General features: G+C 33.5%; 1 protein-coding gene across 3 annotated transcripts; it reads left to right on the plus strand.

Moving 5' to 3' along the window:
- Nucleotides 1-275: 275 nt before the first annotated feature.
- Nucleotides 276-23743, plus strand: LOC147077989 (modular serine protease-like). Of its 3 annotated transcripts, none has more exons than XM_085961092.1 (9): nt 276-667; nt 4843-4953; nt 6449-6527; nt 11228-11421; nt 14283-14462; nt 17050-17183; nt 17337-17516; nt 19675-19837; nt 21634-22882. In XM_085961092.1, the coding sequence occupies exons 2-9, from the start codon at nt 4902-4904 to the stop codon at nt 21831-21833; spliced, it is 1182 nt and encodes a 393-aa protein (XP_085817218.1). In that variant the 5' UTR covers nt 276-667; nt 4843-4901; the 3' UTR covers nt 21834-22882. The 3 variants fall into 3 exon arrangements, with proteins under 3 accessions (XP_085817218.1, XP_085817215.1, XP_085817216.1); XM_085961089.1 differs by lacking the exon at nt 276-667 and adding an exon at nt 1751-1802 and having other exon boundaries at nt 21634-23743; XM_085961090.1 differs by lacking the exon at nt 276-667 and adding an exon at nt 1751-1806.
- The last annotated feature ends 2102 nt before the right edge of the window (nt 23744-25845 follow it).

A 25845-nucleotide genomic window follows, 5' to 3' on the forward strand; every position in this document is an offset into this window, starting at 1 on the left:
TAATATTATAGTAGAATATATTATTATATTCTTATAATATGTAAATGAATTTTTGTCTAACGATTTTTTTCATCTGGCAATTTAATAATACTTGCAACTTATTATGGTAACTTACTGCCATCTGGTTAGAATTGACCAAAGTTTTTAGTAACAGATTTTTAGAAATTCATGGTAGATGCCTTTAAATATAAAAAGATGGCGTAAAAGTCACATTATATGTGTTATTTAGGCCAAAGACATCGCCTTAAATGCGCGCGCGCGAAATAGCATAATACACGTATCTCGAGCCGTAATACACTCAACTGTCATTTGCGTCATTGCTCTCTCTTTCTCCCCAGTTGTAAAGTTGGTATAGTGAAGGACATAAATTGTGACAAGTTCGTTTTATCGTAATAATATGGAGTTAGTTTTAGTTCTAGTTGAGTATGAGATTTGTGTCGAGTTGACGTCAGTCTCAAGTCCCGGAATAGGTACTAGTGCTCGAGTTTTTACGTATTACGTTTACTTGGTTATTTACGCGTTTATCTGGTGTCGTCACGTCGAGTTTTTCGATTTTTAATGTTATAATTAGAACTTATAAGCTGAATTCAAATTTTGTGCGTGATTGTGTACTTAAATGGATAATAATTATATAAACAATTTGTGTAAAAATGGCTTCTAAAAAGTCGTAAGTACACCAAACACTCTATATAATATCCCAAATACTAGTAAATATTTTGGAACAAGTTTCGATACCAAGTATTTTTTTATACTGGTAGTAAGTAGGTATACCAAGTCTTCAAAATCGATTAGTTTTCCCACCTCTAGTTTCAAGCATTCCGTTAGTATCAGGTACGTTTCCACCTTTCTCGTGTGGCATAAACAGTTCCACACAGGGCATGCATATAAACAAAATGTATTGCATTATTTGTCCGTTTAAGATATTAAGCCGATAAGAAATTCAATAATTAAGTAGATTCAGTAGGTAATGAATTCACATACTTTTTGAAGTTAAATGGGAGTGGGTGGTATTTTAATTCTGTTTAAGGACGACAATTTGTCTAGGAACGTCACTGTATATTATAGAATAATACGAAAATATTATTTTAATAGGTATAAGGCAAGATAGCGTCGATGATGTTGCGCAGAAAATACTAACTCACATGTTCACTTTAATAATGTTAACTCTCAATTCTTTATGGAAAGACATTGAATTAATTAAAATGGTACTAGTTAAAAAAGTATTATAAGAATATAATATATATTTATTCTTCTTAATACTATAACAGTATGTAAGACGCGATAACAGTATTGTAGTGAAACTGTTGTAAAAGTCCAGTCTTTAGGTAGTTTTACCTAGAAAGTTTCGCGTGAGTTTTTATACTTTGCAGCTTGGGGTGCTCTTTTTGAATTTTTACTTTTCCACCATTTTTTTCACTCGTGCCGTTATTGGTTAGAAAGTAGGAAAATAAATATTTTAAGCAGTTTTATGATTAGCCACACACACACAATAGAAAAAAAATACGTAACGTGGCTTGTACGTTATATACATAAGTGCGAATATCTTTTTAAAATTGTCTGTGATAAAACACACTAGCCCGATTATGAAAATAATTAAAAATGTAGTATTGTGTAATAAAATGTATCATCTGATACTTTTCGGTATGAAGGCAAGAACCAAATGTATTATCTTATATTGATACTTGTGGGTTGGTTCGCTTCTGTATTAGATGGATATCATTATATAAAGTCAACCACTAGTTTGATACTCAACAGTGTTAAATACGTTGTTCAGTAAGGTGATCAAACTGGTGGATACGCTGGTAAGTAAGTAAATAATTATTAGTTTATTTTTATTGTACTCGGGTGCAGATATTATATTTCTTTTAATTAAACACATTATATTATTATTATATATTTTATCTAGCATAATTAAAAACTGTTCATTATTTCTTTCGTTTTTCCTGTCTTTCCATCAACCTATAACAGTAATTGGAATTAATCATATCAATTACAGCGCTCGAAATGGAAAATTTTATGTACCGGAGCGCTAGATTTTACGAAATTATTGATATAGTTATCTAATTTTATGTGTACTTTATAAAAGTAAGTGTGTTAGATATTTTTGTTATCACTATGTTTTGCACTATCTAGCTCAGATATAAAGAATAGGCGTAGACAATCCAAAAATGTCAAGTTTTACACTGAGAGAAATGTTATTAATAAAACAGTAAAAAATAATGTAATCTGGTAATATAATGAGCGACTGACATTCCACTAAATCAGCGGTTCCCAACCTGTGGTACGCGTACCACCGGTGGTACGCGAGTGGATAGTTGGTGGTACGCGAAAAATAATCAGTAATGGCGGACATAATAAGTAAGAAAAAATCAGTCATAAAAATAACATTTAAACTATTGTATTTTTTCTATAATTCATAATTTTAATTAATTATATACAGTATAGTTGTTAATATGTACAGTCGATGATCGAAAATAAAGAAAGAAAAGAAGTATTCGAAACTCTATATACTTTTTTGGTTGAAAATAAGGTTAGAGTTAAGGTCTCAAGATTTACGAGAACATATAATAGTTCATTTAACAGGATTAAAATCGTCTTTCATGGAGTATTTTCCAAAACCCGAAAACAAAGATAATAATTGGATTTCAAACCCCTTCTATGCATAAAATTTAAAAAAAGCTTCATCGTTATCAATAAAAGATAAAGAAAATTTAATAGACTTATCAAGTGACAAAACTTTACAAGTAAAACTCGAACGAAACAATCTAATTAATTTTTGGTTAAACATTGATAAAGAATAATATGAAGAACTTTCTGATAAAGCTCTCAAATTCTTATTACCGTTCACTAGTACGGAATTAGTAGAAAGAGCTTTTTCTTCATAAGTTTTTTTAAAAAATAAGTAAGTATAGAAACAAATTAGACTCAGGTGTAGATTTAAGGGTATATCTCACATCTTTTGAACTAAATTTCAAAAAATTATGTTCTTCGAAACAAGCACAAGGATCTCATTAAATTTATTTTGCTTATATTATCGAAAAATTTGTTTAAAAATTAAACTTATAACTTGATAACAATGTATTATAATCTTAAGCAACACTTTCATAACTATTATTTTCGATAATAAATCGAAAATGTCGGTAATAAAAATATTTTTAAATACAATTTTATTAATATTATTATATTTAAAACAAAAATTTTGCCTGCGGCGTTGCTGTAAATTTGTAAAAATGAAAGTGTGAATTGTCTCGTTTTCATCAGAAGAATTTTTACATTTATCGTGTTTAATTAATTTTAAATACATATATTTTCTATTAATATCGGTAATTTTTGGAAAAAATTGCGTGCGGCGCATTTTATTTTTTTTGTACAAATAATTAAATTTAATTTTATGTCATTTTTTTTTAATAAAAATTAGTTAAAAAAAACTTCTTTAAATGTCCTGGTTTTGAATTTCGACAAGAAATGAGCTTCGGCACCTTTTATTAAAAAAAAACATTGTGATATGAAAAGTTCAAATATCTCATTTTTATCAGAAAAAATAAAACCTTTGGTATTTTTTTTAAACTTAAATAAATTGAGTTCTGGGAAATATAGCCACCTTATAAAATTTATAATGCAAATAGAATAACAAATTTCTCGAAATACAATCATTTTTACGAAGTGGTACAATTAGGCGTGATGTACTACCAAGTGGTACGCGAGCCAAAAAAGGTTCGGAAACGCTGCACTAAATGAATAAAACGTCATTTGGTTATTTTACTATATTTAGGTGAGTGGTATTTGGATTTATAAATATTGACAAGTCGATACTAAAAAGTGTGTGAAAATAGGCATTCCGTCGGAAAAACCCGCTCACAAATATTATTAAATTAATAATATATTAAATGTGGTACCCATGTAAAAATATAACGTTATTTTAAAGTATTAATATACCTACCTAAGTGGAAAGTTAAGTTAAACGTCATTTACAGTGACGGCCGATGATTTTCAAAAATTCTGTGCACTTTATGGCTTACCTCCCGCATTTGAAAGACAACTTTATTTAAAGTGTTTTATTTATTGTTTTATCACTGACGTACTATATTATGAGCTATTATCATAACACCATTCTGCATGAAAATGTCAAAGAACACGCAAGCAGGATAATAACCGATAAACTATCACTGCACTAAAACTCGTGGGTATAGGTACCTATGTATATCATTGGAATTAAATCATACTCGTATTTACTTTTTAAAAAACGTATAAATTACTGCTACAGCAAAATTCCGTTCGGCCGAAAAGGTTTCGTAGTTTCGGCCAATTTGAGTAAAAATGTTTTATTACCCCATACGCTCTGTAGCTTAGGCCATAAGGAAATGTTATGGTTACTGTATTTTTCTATTTTTTTGAGGTTATAGTTTTGCTCCCTACTCCTAGGGTGAAGCTCATCAATTGATCATCTTCATAGCAAGCCAATATTACATCATTAAAACCAGTGCTCGAAATGGATAATTTTATGAAACGGAACGCTAAATAATTTTACGAAAATAGTTACATGGTTATCTAATAAAGTATAATATGTATATTTAATAAAAAATACGTGTGTTAGATTTTTTTATATGGACTATCTAGCTCAGATGATCAAATTATTTTTCCACGAGCTGGAGCGATAATTTTGGGGATTTCATCAACCGGAACGACGCTCCGGTCCATTTCAAACCCTGATTAAAACTCATTAATGATTCGGTCCTCCGCTAATTAGTTTAGTGATCAATTTTATGCCGTATCACACCCTCGCCATGACGTTTCGCCGACCATAATGTATTTTGTTCAATAAAATATTATATTATGTTTCAGTTCAGAAATCTTGTAATCCGTGCTGATACACCATAAACAGTTCCTCGAAACTGACCACCATGTCACCACTAAGATGCCAAACACTGCTTATTTGGCTGATAACCTTTATTGGTAAGTGTTTGAATATTAACACTAAATAACCTAATCATGCTATTATTAAAGAAAACAAATACCAATTTAAATAAAAAAAAAACTTTTTAATTCGACAATTATTGGGAATTGTTCGTTCAATAAAAAAAATAGTCAATTAAATTATCAACATCTGCAAGTGCGTGCAAATTAAAATTTGGAGGGATCCTGGCGTCGGCTGGTAATCAAGATAAGTAAGTTATACCTTTTGATAGTGATTCGTGATTCGAACCACACTGATTTTTTAAATAGAAGTATATTTTCGATATTCATTAGTTAAGTTATTACAAGATCCTCCTCGATTTGCCACCCTTCGAGTAACTGCCGCCTCCAAGCGACGCTCAATCTGCCTACCCCCACGAGACGTCACTGATTATATAATACATTGGTCAATGTTTTGGTAAAATATAATAAAATACAAAGTTGATACACAATTCCAAAAAGTAGACTTGCAATAGATAAAAATACTTCACTAAGTACCGATGATAACAAATATAAAACAATAAAGAAGAAGGGAATGTAAGTTTTTATATAAAAATTTTACCTATTTATCACGCCCATAAAGATTATGATATGTTGAGTAAGTGGCTAACATCCATTTCTCGTACAAGCAAAAATTTGTTAAGTAATAAGAAGGTCCACTTTGTGGAGGCCCTTATGATCTTAGTGGGATCGGACATTGTAAAAAAAATATATCATTGAAATGTGGTTTTTTTACGATAAGTATATAATTATATAAGATAGATTTTTTAAATAATTCTCAGTTATAAAGTAGATATTTATTTTTAATTAAAAGAAAATATCAATTCTTTTAGGAAATAAATAATATATAAATGACTTGAAATTTAATGCTTTTTATTTATGAGTATTGTCACAATAGCGAGTCTCGATTTGATATAGTTAGCTATAGAAAGATGCCAAGTTATAGTACCCTCCATAATATTATATTTTGGAAAAATCGATGTTTAAAAATACAACACAACTATTTTATTCAAAAATAAAAAATAAAAATACCTAAATAAACTAGTTTTTTATGGTAAAATATCATGTGCAGGCATTTTATGAGATTTTTCTTTAAAACTCATTTAGGTCAGCACTGGCCATTAGATATAATTATCATTCAATTTAAATGTGGTAATCAAATATTAATTAACAGGTCAGCAGTGATTGTGTTGTAATTTTGTCTTGGAATTTTTATTTTTTCTTTTATTTTCTTAAGTAGATAATATATTTTAATTCTTAATACCACTCTTTAAACTACATAATGTAAATAATCAGTAAATTCATTAAATTGCATCGTTCGTATCATGTCGCTAGTGGCTCCACATACCTATACACCCCTTAATTGAGAAAAAAATTAATTCGTAAAATCGTATGCATAATATAGCATTACCAGACAATAATTAAAGAGTTTTACTGATCATGAATAAATTAAAAAATATTTTGTCAAAACAATATTGTCTCGAATGATTCACAGGAATGGCATCGCTGAGATTTTCACCGCTAGTGTCTAAGGACGCCAGTCTACATAGACGCGTCAGTAGAGACATAAGTGGGTAAGAAATAAAGATTTACTAATTCATTTTACCATATTATAATATCATCGTCTAGAATCGGAGCGTAAGACACGCACGAGTTTACGCCATTTCCCAAGTTTCGAGCTCCTTGCCGTGCCAAGTCTGCAATGCGTAAGGCCCGTTTCAGACGGGACACCGGTGTCGCGCTCGATATAATGAGGCCTTTGTATTCGAATAAAGGGGCCTTTGTATTATGTTTATGAACGCCCCAGAGCTAATGAGTCAACGCATAATTTTGCGTTATAAATTAGAACATAAAACTGGATGCGGTAAAAAAAACAGGTGTATCGGCGGCTTGAGAATGTAGCGGCCGACGGAAAAGTGTAAAGGACACGCGTTGACTCATTAGCTCTGGGGCGTTCATAAACATAATACAAAGGTCCCTTTATTCGAATTCAAAGGCATCCTATATTATATTGAGCGCGACACCGGTGTCCCGTCTGAAACGGGCCTAAATCGTTTCGGCAACGCTGCAGAGTGAGCCACCGCCACTGTGACGGCTGGCCGTAGCGACGCAGCACAATATGCCAAAAGCAGCTGGTGGAAATCACTGTGTCTATATCAGGGGTGGCCACACTTTTTTTTGTAGGATCGACTAGTTCTTAAAATTATTTATGGCGATCCACTGATATCGCTTGCAATTATATTATGCGAGAACAATAAAACCCCAATTTTTATAATTCAAATATTATGTATCTATGTATTTTTAAAACAGATATTTTATACACATAAAAAATAACGATACGAAAAAATCGAATTAACGACAATAGTATAATAATTTTTATTATGTATTTCACTTCTAAAAAAAATTAAGTACCTACACATTAGCTGTATTTTCGACATGGTTTCACAATTTACCTGTATATCGAATATTAGAAATTTAAAAATTTATTTTTTATTTTCATCTGAAATTATCATTAGTCAATCGTGAGCAATGCTTCGTTTTGATTGCATTTATTGAAGAGAAAGCCGATTCGCACATATATGTAGAACCAAAAAAACAGGTTAAATATGCTGCAACTTTCCAAAGATGTGGATATTTGTTTTCACAAATTAGGCTCCAAAAATGTCAAGACTTAATTCAGGACCACATCGCATTTTAGTGTCCATATTTCTCCTTCAAGTGTGGCAAGGTGTGTAGAATAGAAATCTAATAAAACACTAACTTGTATGGCTATTTCTTCCGCGTTTATACTATCATTAAATGGGAACGACTTAAATGTAGCAACATCTTCTAATTTAGAAAAATCCTTAAATCGTACTTTTAACTCCGTTAGCAACGTTGCTATGTAGTTGAAATACTGACTAACCATTATATTTTGCATATCTTTACACTCGGACCTCAAATTTTAAAATTTTTTAAAATCACATTTCTTAAATAATTGTTGTTCATACAGTGAAACTTTGGGTTTAAATGTATTCACTGCACTAATCAAATCAATCAATGACTTTTCACTCCCTTGAAGATGTAGATTTTTTTTGTAATAAATGTCACAGAGAAAGGCAAGACCAAGCAACCACGTTTTGTCATCTATTGTGATATTCTATCCCTTTCTTTGTTAATTACTGTTTAATTTCAGGTAACATATCTGAATCTTTTCAAAAACTTAGCCCGACTAAGCCACAGTACATCACTGTATGCAACAAAAGTTCGCCATTTTCCGATACGCATTCTTCTAATAATGATCGAAATTGCCTTCTTTGTAAAGCTTTACCACGAATTGAATTCACAATTTTACAAGCAACATCCATCACATGATTCAGCTACTGGTGCATAATGTAATGATAAGTGATAAAAGTGGGTATTGCTTTATCATTTTTACATAAAGTAATAACCCAACATGATTCCCAACCAGGGCTCGAAATGGACCGGAACGCACCTTAGCGCCGTTCCGGGTCGTAAAATTGGCAACATTGTCGTTCCGTCTTATGGAAAAAAAATAATTTTACCATTTGAGCTAGAATGGCCATAATATAACAAAAAATCACACACTTATTTTTTATAAAACACATAAAATTTGAGAACTATGTTAATATTTTCATAAAATTACCGAGCGCTCCGGTTCGTAAAATTCTCCATTTCGAGTGCTGTTCCCAACCATAGCATGAGCTCCATAAGTCATTACCGATACTAGTTGATGAATAGGAAACCGAGTAGGATTAATATACGACTTAAATGCATTAAATATATCTTCTCCTCTGGTGCGTTCTTTCCGTGGTAAAACTGTTAATAATTCTTCTGAAGCAGACATATCTGGAACATGTCATAGCTGGAACGTCGAGAAGTTTTGACTGAATTGAACAAGAAATGGTACAATATATTATTTTGTCCGCGATCGACTAAAAATACCTTCGCGATCGGCGCACTGGCCATCCCTGGTTAACCCACCGACCGGCCAGTTAAGGCCTATTATATGAACGGCCAGTCGTCGAGGTGGGCCGTGGGCCGTAGCCCTAATACAGGTTAGGTAACGATGATTTACAATAAAAATAAATTAAATTAATAAGTGAAACTAAGTGGAGTTCATAAATTTTCCATTGTAAGTAGTTTTCATATTTCAATGCGTCGGTGATCAAATATGGAACCGGCTTCCCGTAAGTACGGTCGCACATTGAAAATCGTCTCGACTGAGGTATAGCCCTAAATCAAAATGGGCGCATTGTTGCAAAATTTCCTTACACATAGGCGAGACCATGGCGGAACAGTGGCGTCACGAGAATGGGCTAAAACCGCTAAAATAATGAAAAGAAACTTATTGCACATGTGCTGATGCCGAGGTCGCTCCATGACGAGTGAAATTTGTTTGCGACACTAGATATTTTTTTTTAAACTAAAATACAAACTTCGAGCTGTGTGCGGAGGCACATTAAATTACATATTGTGTTCTGTGAATACAGTCGAGACAAGTTTAGATGTGCGACCCGACAAGAATTCTTGGCTCGCTTGAATCGGAAATATTGGCTAGATTAATTACTAGTTAGAAATATACGAATGCATAGTGTCGCAATTGTTTGAAGGATATTTCTTAACCTAAAATGTCATTTCATTATGATCACCGCCATTAATTGTGATCGTATCTCTCTCTCTTTCGGATGGCCTGTCAGTGTCTGAAGGCGACTCACGTACTGTAAATAATATTGACATTATGTATATTGTATAACATCATAAATTTATGGGGATATATGTAATAATAATTATCGTAACGCACTCCGGCCATTGGTGGTAATTATTTGTCAGCACATCCTGTCAGAGTGATGACCTCAATAATTTCCTATTAGTCCAGGCTCCCAAAGACTTTTCGTATACATAATATGGGGAACGCATTCTGACAATTGATATAGGTTCTTCTTCTTTCTTCTTCTTTCGACCATGTCCGATCCTAATAGGAGTGTAGTGTGAAGACTTCATTATACTTTTTCATCGCTTGCTGTTATTATATGCAGTCGAAAATCCAACGATCGACAATATAGTAATTGATATAGAATCTGAAACAATGTTTTTATAATGTACTTAATGTCAAAAAATTAAATGTCATTTCGCCATTTTCACTTATGTAAGAATGCGCAAATATAATATACACATTTTGTATACCTACGTAATTTACTAAAACGAAAACTTCTTCATATTATTTATATTTACGTTGGCATATGGCGCGAACATATTACGATCATGTCACGTGTTGACACGTGCTTTCGTGCTGGTAAATAATAATTTAGATTATAGTTTCGTCATTCTGCAGACTATTTTGAATGATCATTAACTCCATAAATTCAATTTTGGAAAGTGTCAACTCGAGTAAGCTCTTCAAATTGCGAAGAGGAGATCGAAACTGTTATGAACCTATATGCTTTTACAGTTATCGATCAACAGCATAAAAAAAACGAAAAGAGCATGGATCTATGATATAAATTAATAGAAAACTACAAGGATTGGGCAAAGCAATTATTGGCATTCAAAATTACGTATGCAATTTATGTTTTTGCACGCGTTTTTGAATAAATATTATTATAGGGACATCTAATTATTTTTACAAAAACAATTCTTGCTTGGTAGATAAATGCACTGCTAATTACCCAAACCAAAAGAAATGACATTTTTGGTCTTTAATTTTGACTTACTGGAGACGAACAATTGTCATATTATATAATAAAAAATAAATTCGATAAGTAAGGTAAGAAAAATTCATAGACAATCTCGATTAAAACAATGAGCACGCGTTTTTGATGTGAGTCGAAAATATGTAGGCCTGCAGAAAATAAAAAAAAGTTTGCTGACTCGTTTGTTTAGTGATGTAGTGCAATACGCGTTAGGTGACCTCATTGTTGTTCTGGCCATTTCGGCAGATTTAGCCAACTGACAATATTCAGTTTTGGTTTAACAAAAAAATTGTGCTACGGGATGGGAGATGTTATCGGACTGACACATTTTAAATATCAAAAAATACGACATCACACACTTTTCCCCCGTAGCGCGAGCTTACCATGATAGCACGAAGCGTGATGATAATGTGTTCACCCCATAATGACATAATCAATCAGAATGAGACATAAAATATAATTGATGCGAAGTCAGTTTCAGTTAGATATACCTGACTAATGAATGATGTACATGTATGTACATGAATTATTCTATTGGTATTATTATATTAGTAATATTTATATCATGTGCATGGTTTTAGCGATGGATGCGTGATACCTGCATCTACCCGAAAGACTAAATATTCACTGAAAGATGCCGTCACGTTGAATCCAGGAGACATTGCTCCACCATACTCCATCCTGAATGTCGAGTGTGCTGCCGATACGATTAACACTTCTCCTGTAGTCTTCTGTGACGGGGACAGATGGAGCCACACGATACCCGTTTGCGAGAGTGAGTTATATTAATACACGTTAACCTATAACTTCTTCTTTTAATAAAGGGCGGCTACCAAATTGTAGTACATATCCCTATCCTGGGCCAATTATAAATTGTATAGTTTATAACCATCCCAGGGTCAATTTTGCACATTACATAATATTTATACAAAAGTGTACATATTGTTCAGACTTGGCTCCAGAGACAAAAATCTTCACCTTCGAGCAATATGCGGCACGTGTGCCTTAATATTTTTTAGGTTTTTCGCTATATACTAAATATATACATACCTACTTTTATAAAGACTATCGTTTAAAATCTACGTGTACATGACATTAAAAATACGCGCATACAAATGGTAATTAATATCTGTAGGTCTATTCTATACTTATCGACCGCGAAAGTGATAAAGTGATAAATATTATCAAACTTAGGGTAGATTTGTATCAAAATATTAGCACTTATTTTATATTTTAACAGCACCTATCTTGCTGCTGTTAAAATATAGCTATTATTGCAACAATAAAAACCAATTTATTATAATTGTTACAATAAATGCTAATACTTTGATACAAACCTACCCTAAGTTAATAACGTTTATCACTTTAGTGGTCGATAGGTATAGAATAGACCCACGGAATCTTAGTTTTTAAACCAATTTTCAAAATAAAAAATGCAACGAAAAGAGTGTAGAATACCTGCTGCCGAAATATCTATCTAGGAATGATCGTTAACAATATGTGTCTGCAATATTTGTTTTTTTAGAGCAATGCGACCCTCTCGACTCGCTGACGGTCACTCATACATTTTAATGCATCTACTAAGATCAGTTATTTCTTGGTAACCCCTGTCTATAGTCTGTAGCAGTGGTGGAAGGTGGAGGTAGGGTATTAAGAATGTTATAATCCGACATAAATAATGCACACTAAACTTTGCCAGTCAAACGTATTTGATTTCATTGTATTAAGACTACAATGTGTGAATAACGTTTGTTACTTTTTACAACGTTTTTCTTAGCTCGTATTCTTATTTGTCCTGTAGTTTTTTGTCCGGTACAAATCTTGCAATCGATTTTTAACTAACTTCCCGACTAGCTAGACATTTGAAACTTATAGAATATATCAGAACACGGTGCCAATGCATTTTTTAATACTTTTAGCCATCTTTAAGTAGAATTGAAGTCATTTTCAGTTAATTCTGTTTTGTATGAAAAGTTATTTTGACACTATTATTGGTTGCTAAGGGTCTGGGGTCCTAGCAACAAAACTATTAATATATACGTGCGTTACTATGGAAATCAATATGACATGTCGAAATGACATTTCAGTATTATTTCTATCGAGTACAAATTTTTTTGATCGTTTAAGCTAGTCAAGTCAAGTTTATATGATTTAACAGAAAATTTTAAAACGTTTTATAGAAAAAGTTCTTTTTATCTTGTAATTATTATTTAAATTCAATTAAGCTCTGCCGAATTCAAGCCATAGTAGATAATAGTCACAATATATTTTATAGACAGACGACTATTTTTTATCGATTACTGTTTGGTTAGGCAGGGCTTAATGAATTTTGAAAAACTAACCATCTCCATCAGTAATAGTATGTATTATTAATTAACGAAATTAATGGCTGGAAAAGTGTGCTCTATTTCTGTCGGATTGCCCGTAGCATACCTAAACTATTATGGTTTGATTTAGGTAGGGTTAAATTGCATGTTGAAAACTAACCATCACCATCTGCAAATTGTATTATTAGTTAAATGAAAACAAATAAGTATCACTGACAAAGTTTAGTGTGCAATTTATGTCGAATCTTAACAGCCTATCTCCACCCCTCGTCACTGGTCTACAGTCAATACTCTATGAAGTGGAAAGAGGAAGAAAGTAGATATTAATCATATTCTCCGTTAAAATGCACAGTTCAATAATTGACGCAAATACTAATACATGTTGATCTAGTCGGGATTGGCCTCAATGGTTCAATGTTGCAACAATTTGAATAGTGAATAAATATTTTCTCTGCCGTAAAGCTATCAAGCATTTAGTTATGTAATTTTTTATCGTCTACGCCACTGTTGTGAGCAAAGAGAAAATCAAATATTAACATAGTATACCCACTTGTTTTACCATGCCTGTCCGGTCATGAGGGTTTGTTATCTGATTTTTTGTGATTAGTTAATAGTTATCAGAGTTTAGTTAGATAATCTTGAGGACGGGTTCATAACCAGAAACAGCTGTCAACATAAATAACTGAAATATCGTATAATTAACAAATAAAAAACCTTGTTGTAAAAACTATTATAATAAAGATCCATCACGTGATCTCCAGTTCAATTAATTTAATATTGTTATCTAAGACGTGAAATAATAATATTGTAGAACCTGGACGATGCATAATGAAGAGCAAAAAAAGTTATCGACTTTGATTTTTGGTGAAAATAACTGGAAAAAAAATGGTGCGCCCCAAACCAATGAGAGAATTCCACTTCAATCAATGTAGCTCAATGAAGTCAAAAGATTCAACAACAGTAAACATGCGGTGTTTTTTCAATCGGGCATGCTCTTCAAAATCATATAATGTATTAAAACTATGTGTGATATTTTGAGATGAAATAATATTTTATGACGCTGGATATTCTAATTTAATTCATTATTATATTATATTGAGTACTCGATGAACAGACTGTGAAAACAACTAATTTATTAGTTCCTAACTAAATTATTACCATTTTTGTAAAAGGTTTTTTTGGATGTTACGGTGCCAATTAAATGATTCCTTGGTTATTTTGCAAACATATTATTAATTTAAGTAAGTATAATAATAGTATGTCATTGATACCTATGTGTTGATAAATAATATAGGTACTTATATTCCAGAGTGTGGAACAATAACACCAAAAGGAATACCATATGCAATTGCGGGACAAAATGATAACAAGGGAGAATTATTCCCTTGGCACGTTGCAATATATACTCAATACGGACAGGAAGGAAAGGGCTTGCTTCCTAGATATTGGTGCGGAGGAAGCATCATACGCAGGGACCTTGTCATCAGTGGTATGTTCAGAATTAATGCAATATCTTCGATGTAACTGTAATAATTGTAACTATTTTTTTATAAACGTTAAAATGACATGATTCGTTAATTGGTGTAGTAAAATAAAATTTAAGATTACTCTTTTTATAGGATTAAATCTTAGACTATATATACATCTAGACGCCACCCATTGCATTGCTCAATGAAGCTGCGTGCCGTGCGTTTGGTTCGTGTGCGAGCGAACGCATTCGTATACAAATGTTCGAGACCATAGACCATTTCGCTAGTGCTCGCCCAAAGTGCTCGCACTAGACGCTCAGAATTAAAATATATTTTTTTTTACGTTATATAGTATTTTTAAGCGGTCAAAATGCAACAATTAGGTAAAAATATCCATAATTTAAGTTATTTTAAAGAAACACGGTCACTTGATATTAAAATATATACAAATAAATTATCACGAACATGTATCAACTTACCTATGAAACGTAATACCATCTTCTTGCTTATCAGTACGGCTACCACATTTTAATACAGCACACAGAACCATCTTTTCTACTTAATTAACTATAAATATTTACCACTGACTTTATGTTTAATACAAAAAATTTCAATTTTAGCAACACGCGCCCGCAGGTTATCGACGCTTAGTAGCAAAAAACTAAGATTTGGCGGCTACGCCGACAACAAAATCTTCTACACATCAGTAAACCTTTTATCTTACTTTAGCGCGTGCCGCAAAGATTATAAGGGTGCCGAATACTTTCTCACTCGCACTTATACATCGTTTTAGTTCAGGCCTTGGATTAAATCAATAACGCGTAGAAATCAGACAATTGTTGAATGTTGACAAAAATATGTAGACACAATAAATATTGATATTACCTGTAAACTAATTTATCTTCTTCTTTGATGCCGTCTTTTGTCGAAGGTTTGCGAGCAATTGCAGTAGTCTTCCCTTTCCTGGGCCGGTCGTATCTGATCCCCAACGCCTTCGACATTGAACTACTTACAGAGGTTGTACAGACAATAGAATCTCTTTCTATCTATGCCGCTGCCATCTTCGGCTTTACCCTGCATTATAAGTCGGAGTAAATCATACTTCCCATTGCGGAAATCTTGGCTGAAGTATGCAGGTCTTCTGCGTCTAGTCTTAAAACTTCCTCATCAGTGATGTGATCTGCCTAGGATATCTTCGTGATAAGTACGTCGATGCAGGCATATCTCGAATGCTTCTAGTGTTCTTAATATCTATTCATTTAAAATCCAGGCTACAACTCCATAGACCGGTTCAAATATATTACGATCACGTTATGTGCTCTCACGTGCTATCACAGTAAGCTGCCGGTACGGAAAAAAGTGTGTAATTTCGTTTTTCTTGGTATTTAAATGATATCAGTCTGATGCTCCCACCCCGTAGCACATTTTTAACCTGTAAACGAAAATTGTCAGAAAGCAAAATCTGCCGAAATCACCAGAACAACAATGAGGTCACGTCACGTGGAACGCACTACATCGACACCTGCAATGGCTACACGTTTTCGGGTGACGTATTTTTTGTTTTTAGTGTTTGGTACCATGTATTTTCTATAAGAATATTGCCTATTATTTATAGTCTACAGGTTGGGTTCAACAACCATACCATGTTGAAATCACCGGTTCTCGTCTGTTCAAAATATCTGATGAAAAAACAGCTGATGCTTGACACCACACGTAGGGCCTCGTGATACACTCGATTAAAACCGAGTGTCGTGTGGGGCGGGTTGGTTTGGAGGGGTCTATGTTTGTGCTGTTCAAAATATTATCTATGGATGCAAGCAATATCCCAAGTATTTTGAACATACGCACACGAACTGTTAAAATTAACTGAAATTAGCATGAATAATGAATAATATTTAAAAATACTGTTACATTAGAGTTGGCACCCTCCATCCTTGAATTTATGGTGATAAAGATCATTCAAAATATTCTAGAACATGACAAAACAGAACAGTGACAAAACAAAAAATGACAAAACAGAACATGACAAAACAGAATAGTGACAAAACAGAACAGCCAGGGGGAAAATGAAACATTAATTTTGTGGGATCTATTTAGGTTAAGTTAGGTTAGGTCATTATTTCGTTGTACTTAGTCACCCAATCATTTTGAACATATTATATTGATTAAAATGTGATATCCTAAGCTTGCCGGCAACACCGAGTTAAGTCCCGTTTATTTGAGGCTTTTTAGCGATCAGGAATGCAGAAATTAGGTATATAATTTAATTTATTATGGCATGTTGAAAATCTGTGCTATTAAAAATCACTCAACATAATAGAGATAGGACAATTTCAATATTAAACTTATATTTTTCCGAAAGGTCATAGTTATATTTATCGTTGTTCTGTTTTGTCATGTTCTGTTTTGTCATTGTTCATGACATTGCCCTCCATTATCGGTATATCCAAAATGCTTACGTATTATATTACAAAATTTTTCTCATATTATAATAAATATAACATGAATAGCTCATCATGAAATCATTTGGTGTTATTCAAAAGAATTCATAAGACATGTTGAAGGAATGTGAAAATAACGTGCAGATGGATTGGTAATTTGTTTCAGCTGCTCATTGCTTTTACGACCCCCTAACGAGAAAATCTTTTGACCCTAGCCTATTCACGATTGCAGTTGGGAAAATGTTTAGAGAGTTCCAAAATATTGAAGACTCCAAGAAACCACAAATTCAAAAATCCGTAGTATGAATTTTTTAATAATAATAATATAATTATTATGAAAAATAACGATTCTTCTGGTTTGAAAGAGTCCTGCATGAAATATTGTTTATATGCCAGAATAATCTTTAAGGGGAAGGCACACTGCCATTTAATTATAATTTTCGAATATTTCAGGTGAAAGAGATTAGAATTCCTGAATCCTATACTGGCGAGACAACCAGTTATTCTAATGACATAGCGATACTGGTTCTGGAGACCCCGCTTAATTTTTCCAATTTAATTGTGCCAATTTGTTTGGATCTCAACGATAAAGCTTTCGACAGTGACCAGACATCCCCCGGGGTACAAGCTAAGGTATGTCGTTTTCTATACTAATTTCAGGAATATAATTTCTATGACGCTACATTTTCATATGTCTAAAAGACGATACCCACGCACTGATGTGGCCATGGTCACGACCAGAGTCGTTAGATGTTGTGGCCAACCACATTTTAAATGCACGTTGAATAGCACGATTTCACGTTAAATTATAAACATCGGTGGTCACAATTATTACGCTGGTCGTGGCCGTGGCAATCGATTCATAGTGTGACCCTCTGAACAGTCTAAACGTAAATTTAGAACTTTTCATTTCAATAATAAGTACACCAATTTCCTGTGGCACAATAAATTATATAACATATTAAAATTGTACCTACTTACTTTTTCTTGTAAGAAATATTAATTTTTGAATTATTGTTGTATTATTATTACATAGGTAGCTAAATGGCACTGAGAAATCAAGTGATTTTCTTACTTTCGATTTTTGATTTCTTGCCTAATTGATTTCTCGAGCTTATTTAAAAAAAAATCTGTTTAGACATCCATCGACAGATTTTGTTCTTAGCTCTTTCACTGAAAAACACTTTTTTCAATGCGAACCCATGTATTTTTATTTGGGTGTTTCATTTTATAAAACAGTCAAAAATCCTAACTTAACAATTTAAAAAGATTTTTTTATATAAGTATTCCTGCTGTGATTTTTTAGAAATTTCGAAGAATTGTGAAATTTCTGATAAAAATGTGGATCAACTTCTCTGATTGTCTTCTCGAGAAATCTAGATCATAACCTATACGTGTAACCTTGTATAGTATTTTTCAGCCAAGAGTAAATGCATGAATCTGATGGCCACGATGGCTGAGCGGCTAACGCGTCGGTTTATAATATCGTGGGTCCCAGGTTCAATTCCGGGGTCTGGAAAATACACATATTGTTTGTAAATGTGTGTTTTTAATCAGAGTATGGACCTAATTTGTTGAACATGTGAGGTACAGATCGGTTATGAGGAATATAGCAGAAAACACGTTTTTTAAATACCCGATATACTGGATTATTTGTTAATTTGGGTTAGTTTACGTGAGATTGGGTTTGGTTAGGTTAACCTAACAAATAATCCAGTATATCGGCTATTTTCAAAATGTGTTTGCCGCTGTATACCTCATAATCGAACTGTACCGAATATACAATTAATTCTGAATGACAACCTGGAAATTTTAGTAGGATGATAAATATAAGGTGAGACATAATAAAATGCTTCTGAACTGTTTGGGAACATTTCAATGAAATCAGCCATTGACCCACAAAAATTTCAAGATGAAAACGTAGAAGAAGGTCATCTTTCCATGGAAAACTGCAACTAACTGCTTCTTTTGGCTCTCCTGAAAACTAATTATTTTAAATTCGAAAATAGATAGACGTTCGTGAATTATAGGTACTTTTTAAATATATAATATGACGTATTATGTGTTATTATTTATATTTCAAATATTATACTATTATGTAATACTTGGTGAGAATTTAATAATGCACACGTAAATAATGATTTAATTGTGCATATTATGTTTAAGTTCCAACGAGAAGAGAGTACTTCTATTTTTATATAAAGCTTCAGACATGATAATTTTCAATCTATAACAACACTAAGTCGGCTCGCACATTGGAACTCGTCTCGCCTAAAAACGCATCGAATACGTCGATGTGACGTCATCGTCATTTAACGAAACAACATAACACGTGTTGCCAAATGGAGCTTCGCAGATCGATCGAATGCAACTGTTTCGGCTGAAAAAAACATCTGGCTGTTGCATTCGACATGTTGCATCCTTCTCGGGCTCCGAGTCGGTGGGTCGAAGTCACAAAGAAACACATGCGAATTGGTCATTCCTATACCGGCTCGCCGATCGCCGCATTGAAATATCAATACGTTTCGAAGGCTACGCGCGACTGTCGGTAGATAGATGTGCGAGGTTGTGTCATGCAACACTGGCCGCCTGTTCTCGGAAGCTTTGATTTATGGCGGTAAGGCACACGAGGCGATTTGTGATGTGCGAGCCGGCTAAGCAATAGATAGAAACTGATTATAACGAACGTCTATTTTTTATTTCATTCGACAGTGCGGCGCCCAATTGCCCAATTTCCGATAGATCCTACGACTATTTTGTATCATGATCATTAAAAAATATTCGATTATAGGTGGCAGGATTTCGTATAGCGCAGGCAGAAATGCAAAAAGATTCGGATATATTAAAAGCAATTACGATGCCGATCATCTCCTACAAAGATTGCAAAGAAAATTCTCCTCCCGAGTTTCAAAAGTACATTATTAGTGGCAAATTTTGTGCAGGATACCTAAATGGTAAGTCTTTCTTTTTTTAACACTAACATGCTATTTTTTATTCAACTACCAAATCACAAGGTTTAAGAATGTAACATTCTTTTATTGAAGATACTCACACTTGCTAATAATATAATTAACTATTTCTTTTATTCAACGAATAAAATAAAACAAAAATCTTGGAGCAATCCCGACATCGATTACTAATTAATAAAATAATTAAATTTAATACTTTGACTTAAAATACAAAAGCCGATTGCCAATTAGTAACGCAATTTAGAAAGCCCATCAGAGAGTATTGTAAGAACCATTAATTAAAATTCGTCGCAATTAGATAAGATACCTATAGCCTAGTGGTCAGTGCACACGGGCCCGATTCCCGAGAGGTTCGAATCATGCTGGGTGTCGAATTAAAAAAAATCTATCGGTTGTATATTTCTCAAAAGTATTTTCAAATTATGTTTACTATAATATACTATGACGCCCAATAACAGCAGTATGGTAGTAGCAGTGAAAAAATCAAAGAAACGCCCAGACTTTGGAAAAAAATCACATATCAATCACATCACCGGGAATGGAATCTGGAGACAGTCAGTGCTTTAGACTGCGAGGGTAGCTGCTGTTAGCACCATGTACTACTACCACCTCAATAAGGAAAAAATGGTTGTTTCCTAAGCGACAATAAAAGGTGTAAATAAAGGTTTAAAAAACCTAAAAACCATTTTTGCTTGTGAACACAGCACATGGGCCTTCACAGGGTGGTTATAGTAAATAAATATACTTACAACATTTCACCTATCCCACTGGGTGCTTGTTGAATCAAACAACGATACCGTCCATACCTACAAACATGCCGTAAATACTGCCCGTTCATGCTCACCTGCCTGATGCTCAGTACCTACTGTAAGCTATTCTCGAGATTTCGGTATGAAAAACGAATGAAGAGTACATCAGATTGATGCTGCGAAGTTCGATCCCTTAAAATATTTTGATTGTAGAACACCTACCTTATGTTTGTAAAATCATTTGTTAGTCAGTCGAGGAGCTTATATTTTATTTTGTCTTCGAGCCTTTCATCTTTAAACGAATTTTGTGACTTTCATTTGCAACCTCCTAAACCGTCAATGACATTGAGCTACTTTACAAGCTGTTTGTTGGCGAATTTAAAAGCGGGTGATTCAGCTACTGCGATTGTGATGATGACACACAAAACTTTCCCGGCCACAGGCCAGCGACTATTTTGACAGAACTTAGTTGCAGATAATAAACAATAGATAATATACTTACCTAAAAAAGTATAGATTATAATATGTACACAAGCTAGCGAGTTGAAATCATAATATTGTGTTGTTGCATACTTTTATCAGGCTCTAGCTCTATGAAGTCTAACGTAAATGAACATAATATGCATGCCGAATAATGTTTCCATTTTAAAACGTCAAAACGGTAAATTTCAAAATGAGTAGTTCGTTTTTTTACCGGAAAGTCGCTACTATCGCTCTACTGCGCACACGCAGTAGGCCCACACGCCAGCATGTAAGCGTGTTAAGTTGACCGGCTTTCAACTTTTTTCGGTAAATTATTTACAATCTGCTTGTTAGCTAGCTTGTTCGATGATGATACTGGGCGAGTTTACGAGCAGATTGTAAATTCGCCAACTAGTAGCGTGTAAAGTAGCTCAATGTCATCGACCCTTTAGTCAGGCATCCTGTCCTGGAAACTGAAAATCACAAATCTGGTACTTACCGCATACTAAATGCATAAAATATAGCTTTCGTTAGACAACTGACAATATATTATTAATATTCTGTTTTCAGGAACTGGTGTTTGCAGAGGTGACGGCGGCGGGGGTTTGGTGGTAAGCACCAAAGAAAAGAATATCGAGACATGGTACCTAAGAGGCATCGTCAGCACAGCCCCTTCAAGTGACACTGATGATCAATGCATTAATACGTACTCAACTTACACACGACCATTCGACCACAAGAGTTTTATAGAAAATTCATTATATCAGTGACGTCCCTAGACAAAATACTACCCCTAGGCAGCGCCAAAATGCCCCCAATTTTTTAATACTTACTTACAGTATTTTTTATCATCCTTCCATGACTCAAATATCTAAGAAATGTATTCTATGGATACATAACTAACAAAATATATACCACTAAATCTAATTTAAATGACATCTCTACTTCAATAGACAATAATATTGCGAGTCCACGGTTTTCAGATACTTACATTTAAATATACACCTGACAACTTTCAAAACTCGCGAGTGACTGCCAAAAATATTTGGATAAATTAATTAGGTAAGTGTGTACCTACCTATAATTCAAATATAATTCTCAAATCTGCACGTGTTATTGCTGGTTATCAAGGATGTGACGTCCAAGGACAACGAAAGTAAGCTGGACATCGCAAACCCGACAAAAAATACAGTCCTGTTAAACATTCTATTTACATTTACAGTTTTTTTTTATTTTAGTTACATTTTGTTTCCAACCAGTGAGCTGATTTTTGTAATGAGATATATCTCCGTGATTACTAAGTATACCTATTTCTATATAAATACCTAATGATTCTTCTCGATTTGCCGCCCTTCAAGTAACTGCCGCACCCAAGCGACGCTCAATCTGCTTACCTCTAATATTAGTCTACCCACCATTATAGAGATCGAATCTGATTAAATGAGAAGATTTAATCAAATCAAATGTTTTGTTTTTTATCTAGAATATTTTGATGCATTCCACGCTTTATAGCAGCGTTTTTCAACCGGTGTGCCGCTGTACACTATATCGTTAAATTTTACTTATAAAGAGCATAATGACATAAGATCAAACATTCTACTTTCTAGCAACCCATACACATCCATCAAGTAGAGTAGTTTGCGTGCCAAAGTCCTTAAAGAAACCTCGATAGTAAATGCGAGGTATCCATAAAGGCACTTAGGAAAAAAACCCATACACATCAGAACAAATTAATATTGTGTGACAAATGAACAGACTTTAGTTTAGCATGTTAAAAGTGGTGTAGGTACGTTTTAAATATAATAAATATGCAAAATCACCTCTTGGTTGTTATTTTTATTTATCTGTTTTACTTTTTTTTCAAAATTTCTTATTTAAATCTTTGCCCTTTGATGATGATGACAAAAGTCAATACAATGAAGAAATAAATTGATTAGTACAGTAAGTCCTCGACTTACGTGAATTCGTACTTACGCGATTTTTTTAAATGTGCTTTTTTTGCTGCAGTTTGTTTCTCTGCGCTTGTGTTTACATATAATATTGAGTATGTTTTATAACATGGATCATGTATAAAAAATAGTAGTAATGCAATCTACGATAATTACCAAGAAAAGAGTAATATTAATAGAAGAAATGGAAATATTGCTTATATAGATGAAATATATGCAGTAACAACTAATTCCAATAGGCCTTATACTCACAGGATAAAGCCTCGAGTCGTTTTGAAGACATAAAGTGTAAAAATAATGGTGGTGTTGATAACATTCACTGCAAGCCATGGACGGTTTAAAATTTTTTTAAGCCGTAGTAAACTACACAACATCAAAGTAACAGGTGAGGCTGCCGAATTATGCAGATACAGAGGAAGCTATGAATTTTATCGAGAGTCTAGCAGAAATCATAAAAATGAGGATTACTTACCTGTCACAAATTTTTTTATTGTGGACGAAACTGGGCTTATTAAAAAAATCCCAGATCAGTCATATTATAAATATCCCAACTAGAAAAATCTATACCAGGCTTTAAGGTGTCTGAAGATAGGCTAACCATTTTACTTGGTTGAAATGCTGCTGGGGATTGCAAAATCAAACCACTTCATCAATCAATAATGTTTTCTTAAATGTATGTATGTAGGTCCATTTTATTTTCACTTGTCCCTTGAAACTAACACATATTATTTTTAAAAAAATGCATGATTTTAAGTTTTATTCGACTTACGCGATTCTTCGACTTACACGAACATCTTCGGAACGAATCAATCACGTAAGTCAAGGACTCACTGTAATGAATGTCTTGTATTATTTAATACCTATTACTATTTTTGCCACTTTTTACAGTGGTGCATGATTGTTTATGGACAACTAAATCTAAAAATTACAAATTTAATTACTCACGAGCGTCAGTAAATAATAGACATTCTTACTAGATGGAGTGAACTACATAGTCGACATTGATTACAATATTATTCCTTTTACTGTCGATACATGGTGGAACTGCATTGTATTATTATTAAAAATGGTGAAAACCAAACTTTCATTACTAAGCAATTCTATAGTTTCAGTGAATTTTGTGTTTGTGTAGTTTATTTATTCCTCGGAACACAATAATTATTAACACCAGGGATCCGTCAATCGGAGCGCAGCAACAGGGCGGCATAATTTATGGAGTGGTAAAATAGACTAATAAAATATATATTTTCCCAATATTATTAAAATTATATTAAATTTATTTAAATACCTAAACAGAATATTGTTTTTAAATTAATTCCAACATATGGCAATTAATATGAATATGCGCAACTATAAAAAATACCTACATTATGTATTTCCTTTTAAGCTATGAAAATCTCTGATCAACTACTAAATTTGCAACTACAGCGCTAAGAAATTATAAACATATTTAAATAAAATAGTCCATTTCTAACACAATAGCTGCTCATACATGGTGAGTTCAGAGTTGGAGCTACAGGTTGAGTCTACAAGTCAACACGTAATGGCGTAAATAAGCTGGCCATACACAACGAGTTTGACCTCCAGGTTAATAACTGTAAGTTAGTGGGCACACCACAGATACGTTTAAACTGCTCCATTAAGCAGGGTGAAGATTGAGAGTGTCGTTGGTGAAGCCTTAAAATCAATTGAGGCTTGGGATAAACTAACTAGACTATCCTTCGCACCTTCCAAGACAGAAGCCATCGTCCTTAAAAAAACGAGACGACTAAAATGTACGTGGAAGCCCACGATCCGCTTTGGAAATACTAGTGTCAAAGTCTCAAAAATCGTTACGTATTTAGGCGTCCAATTAGACACAATGCTAAATTTCGACCAACATGCCATATCCCAAGTCTACAAGGCTGGGACGGCCTTCCAGAGGGTTTTATGGCTGGTGATGGCTGGGGCTTAAAAGTAAGGGCGCTTAAGATCGCCTATGACGCCATCTTTATGGGGATCGCTGCATACACATACAATACACCTAATAGGTTGAGCAAGTGGCTGACATCCATTTCTCGTAAAACAAAATTTGTTAACACAAACCTCCACTCTGTGGCGGTCCATATGATCATATTAGGATCGGACATGGTTGAAAGAAAAAGAAGTAACATAAAGTTTGGAAACCACTGCTTTACTTGGTCATTGTATCATCGTGTGGTACTAAAAAGAACACACATTACCAAAATAAGCATTGATAACCTTTTGTATAATATTATAGATTACCAACGGTTGTACTCTGCTTCGATTGGGGTTTTTCCAAGATGTTATTATTATTTATTTTAAAGTTATTTACATACTTAATGAAAAACAAAATAATGGATGTGTCTTTTGTTTTTTCAGGCAATACTACTTGCATAGATAAAATTCTTTTACTACCTTCATCTATTCATAACCCTTCGCTCTTCCATCTCATCGAATTGTTAAATCCACGGTCCCAAAACGTTTTGGAATTATATAAGATCATTTTAGTCGACATTATAAGGTACCTAATAATTTTGTTTATCGCAAAGATGGTGGGGTAATACATCTAAGGGTAAAACCATTTGTAATTTAATTGACAACTGGTTTACATAGCGAACGAATAAAGCAACAAACTTGCAAAATAGTAGAGCAGAAAGAACAGACAAACAAATCCAACAAGATAACAAAAATGTGCGTGTAAGCATGTCGCAATTGCGTGCATCTCAATCACAAGAGGCACGAACTGAACGAAATCAACAACGACAATTGGAACGGAGCCAAGCGCACCGGTTCGTAGTTAACACACGCAGAGTAAATGACCGACAACGCC

This window comes from Rhyacophila brunnea, unplaced genomic scaffold, assembly GCF_057557595.1.
Source record: "Rhyacophila brunnea isolate RB1 unplaced genomic scaffold, BYU_Rbru_1.0 scaffold_12, whole genome shotgun sequence".
In the NCBI taxonomy this organism is placed as follows: Eukaryota; Metazoa; Arthropoda; class Insecta; order Trichoptera; family Rhyacophilidae; genus Rhyacophila; species Rhyacophila brunnea.

Coding starts and splice junctions, on each gene's coding strand:
- LOC147077989 (XM_085961092.1), top strand. CDS start 4,902: ATGTCACCACTAAGATGCCAAACACTGCTTATTTGGCTGATAACCTTT. Junction 14,463..17,049: donor CAGGGACCTTGTCATCAGTG/GTATGTTCAGAA, acceptor AATTTGTTTCAG/CTGCTCATTGCTTTTACGAC. Junction 17,517..19,674: donor CCCCCGGGGTACAAGCTAAG/GTATGTCGTTTT, acceptor ATTCGATTATAG/GTGGCAGGATTTCGTATAGC.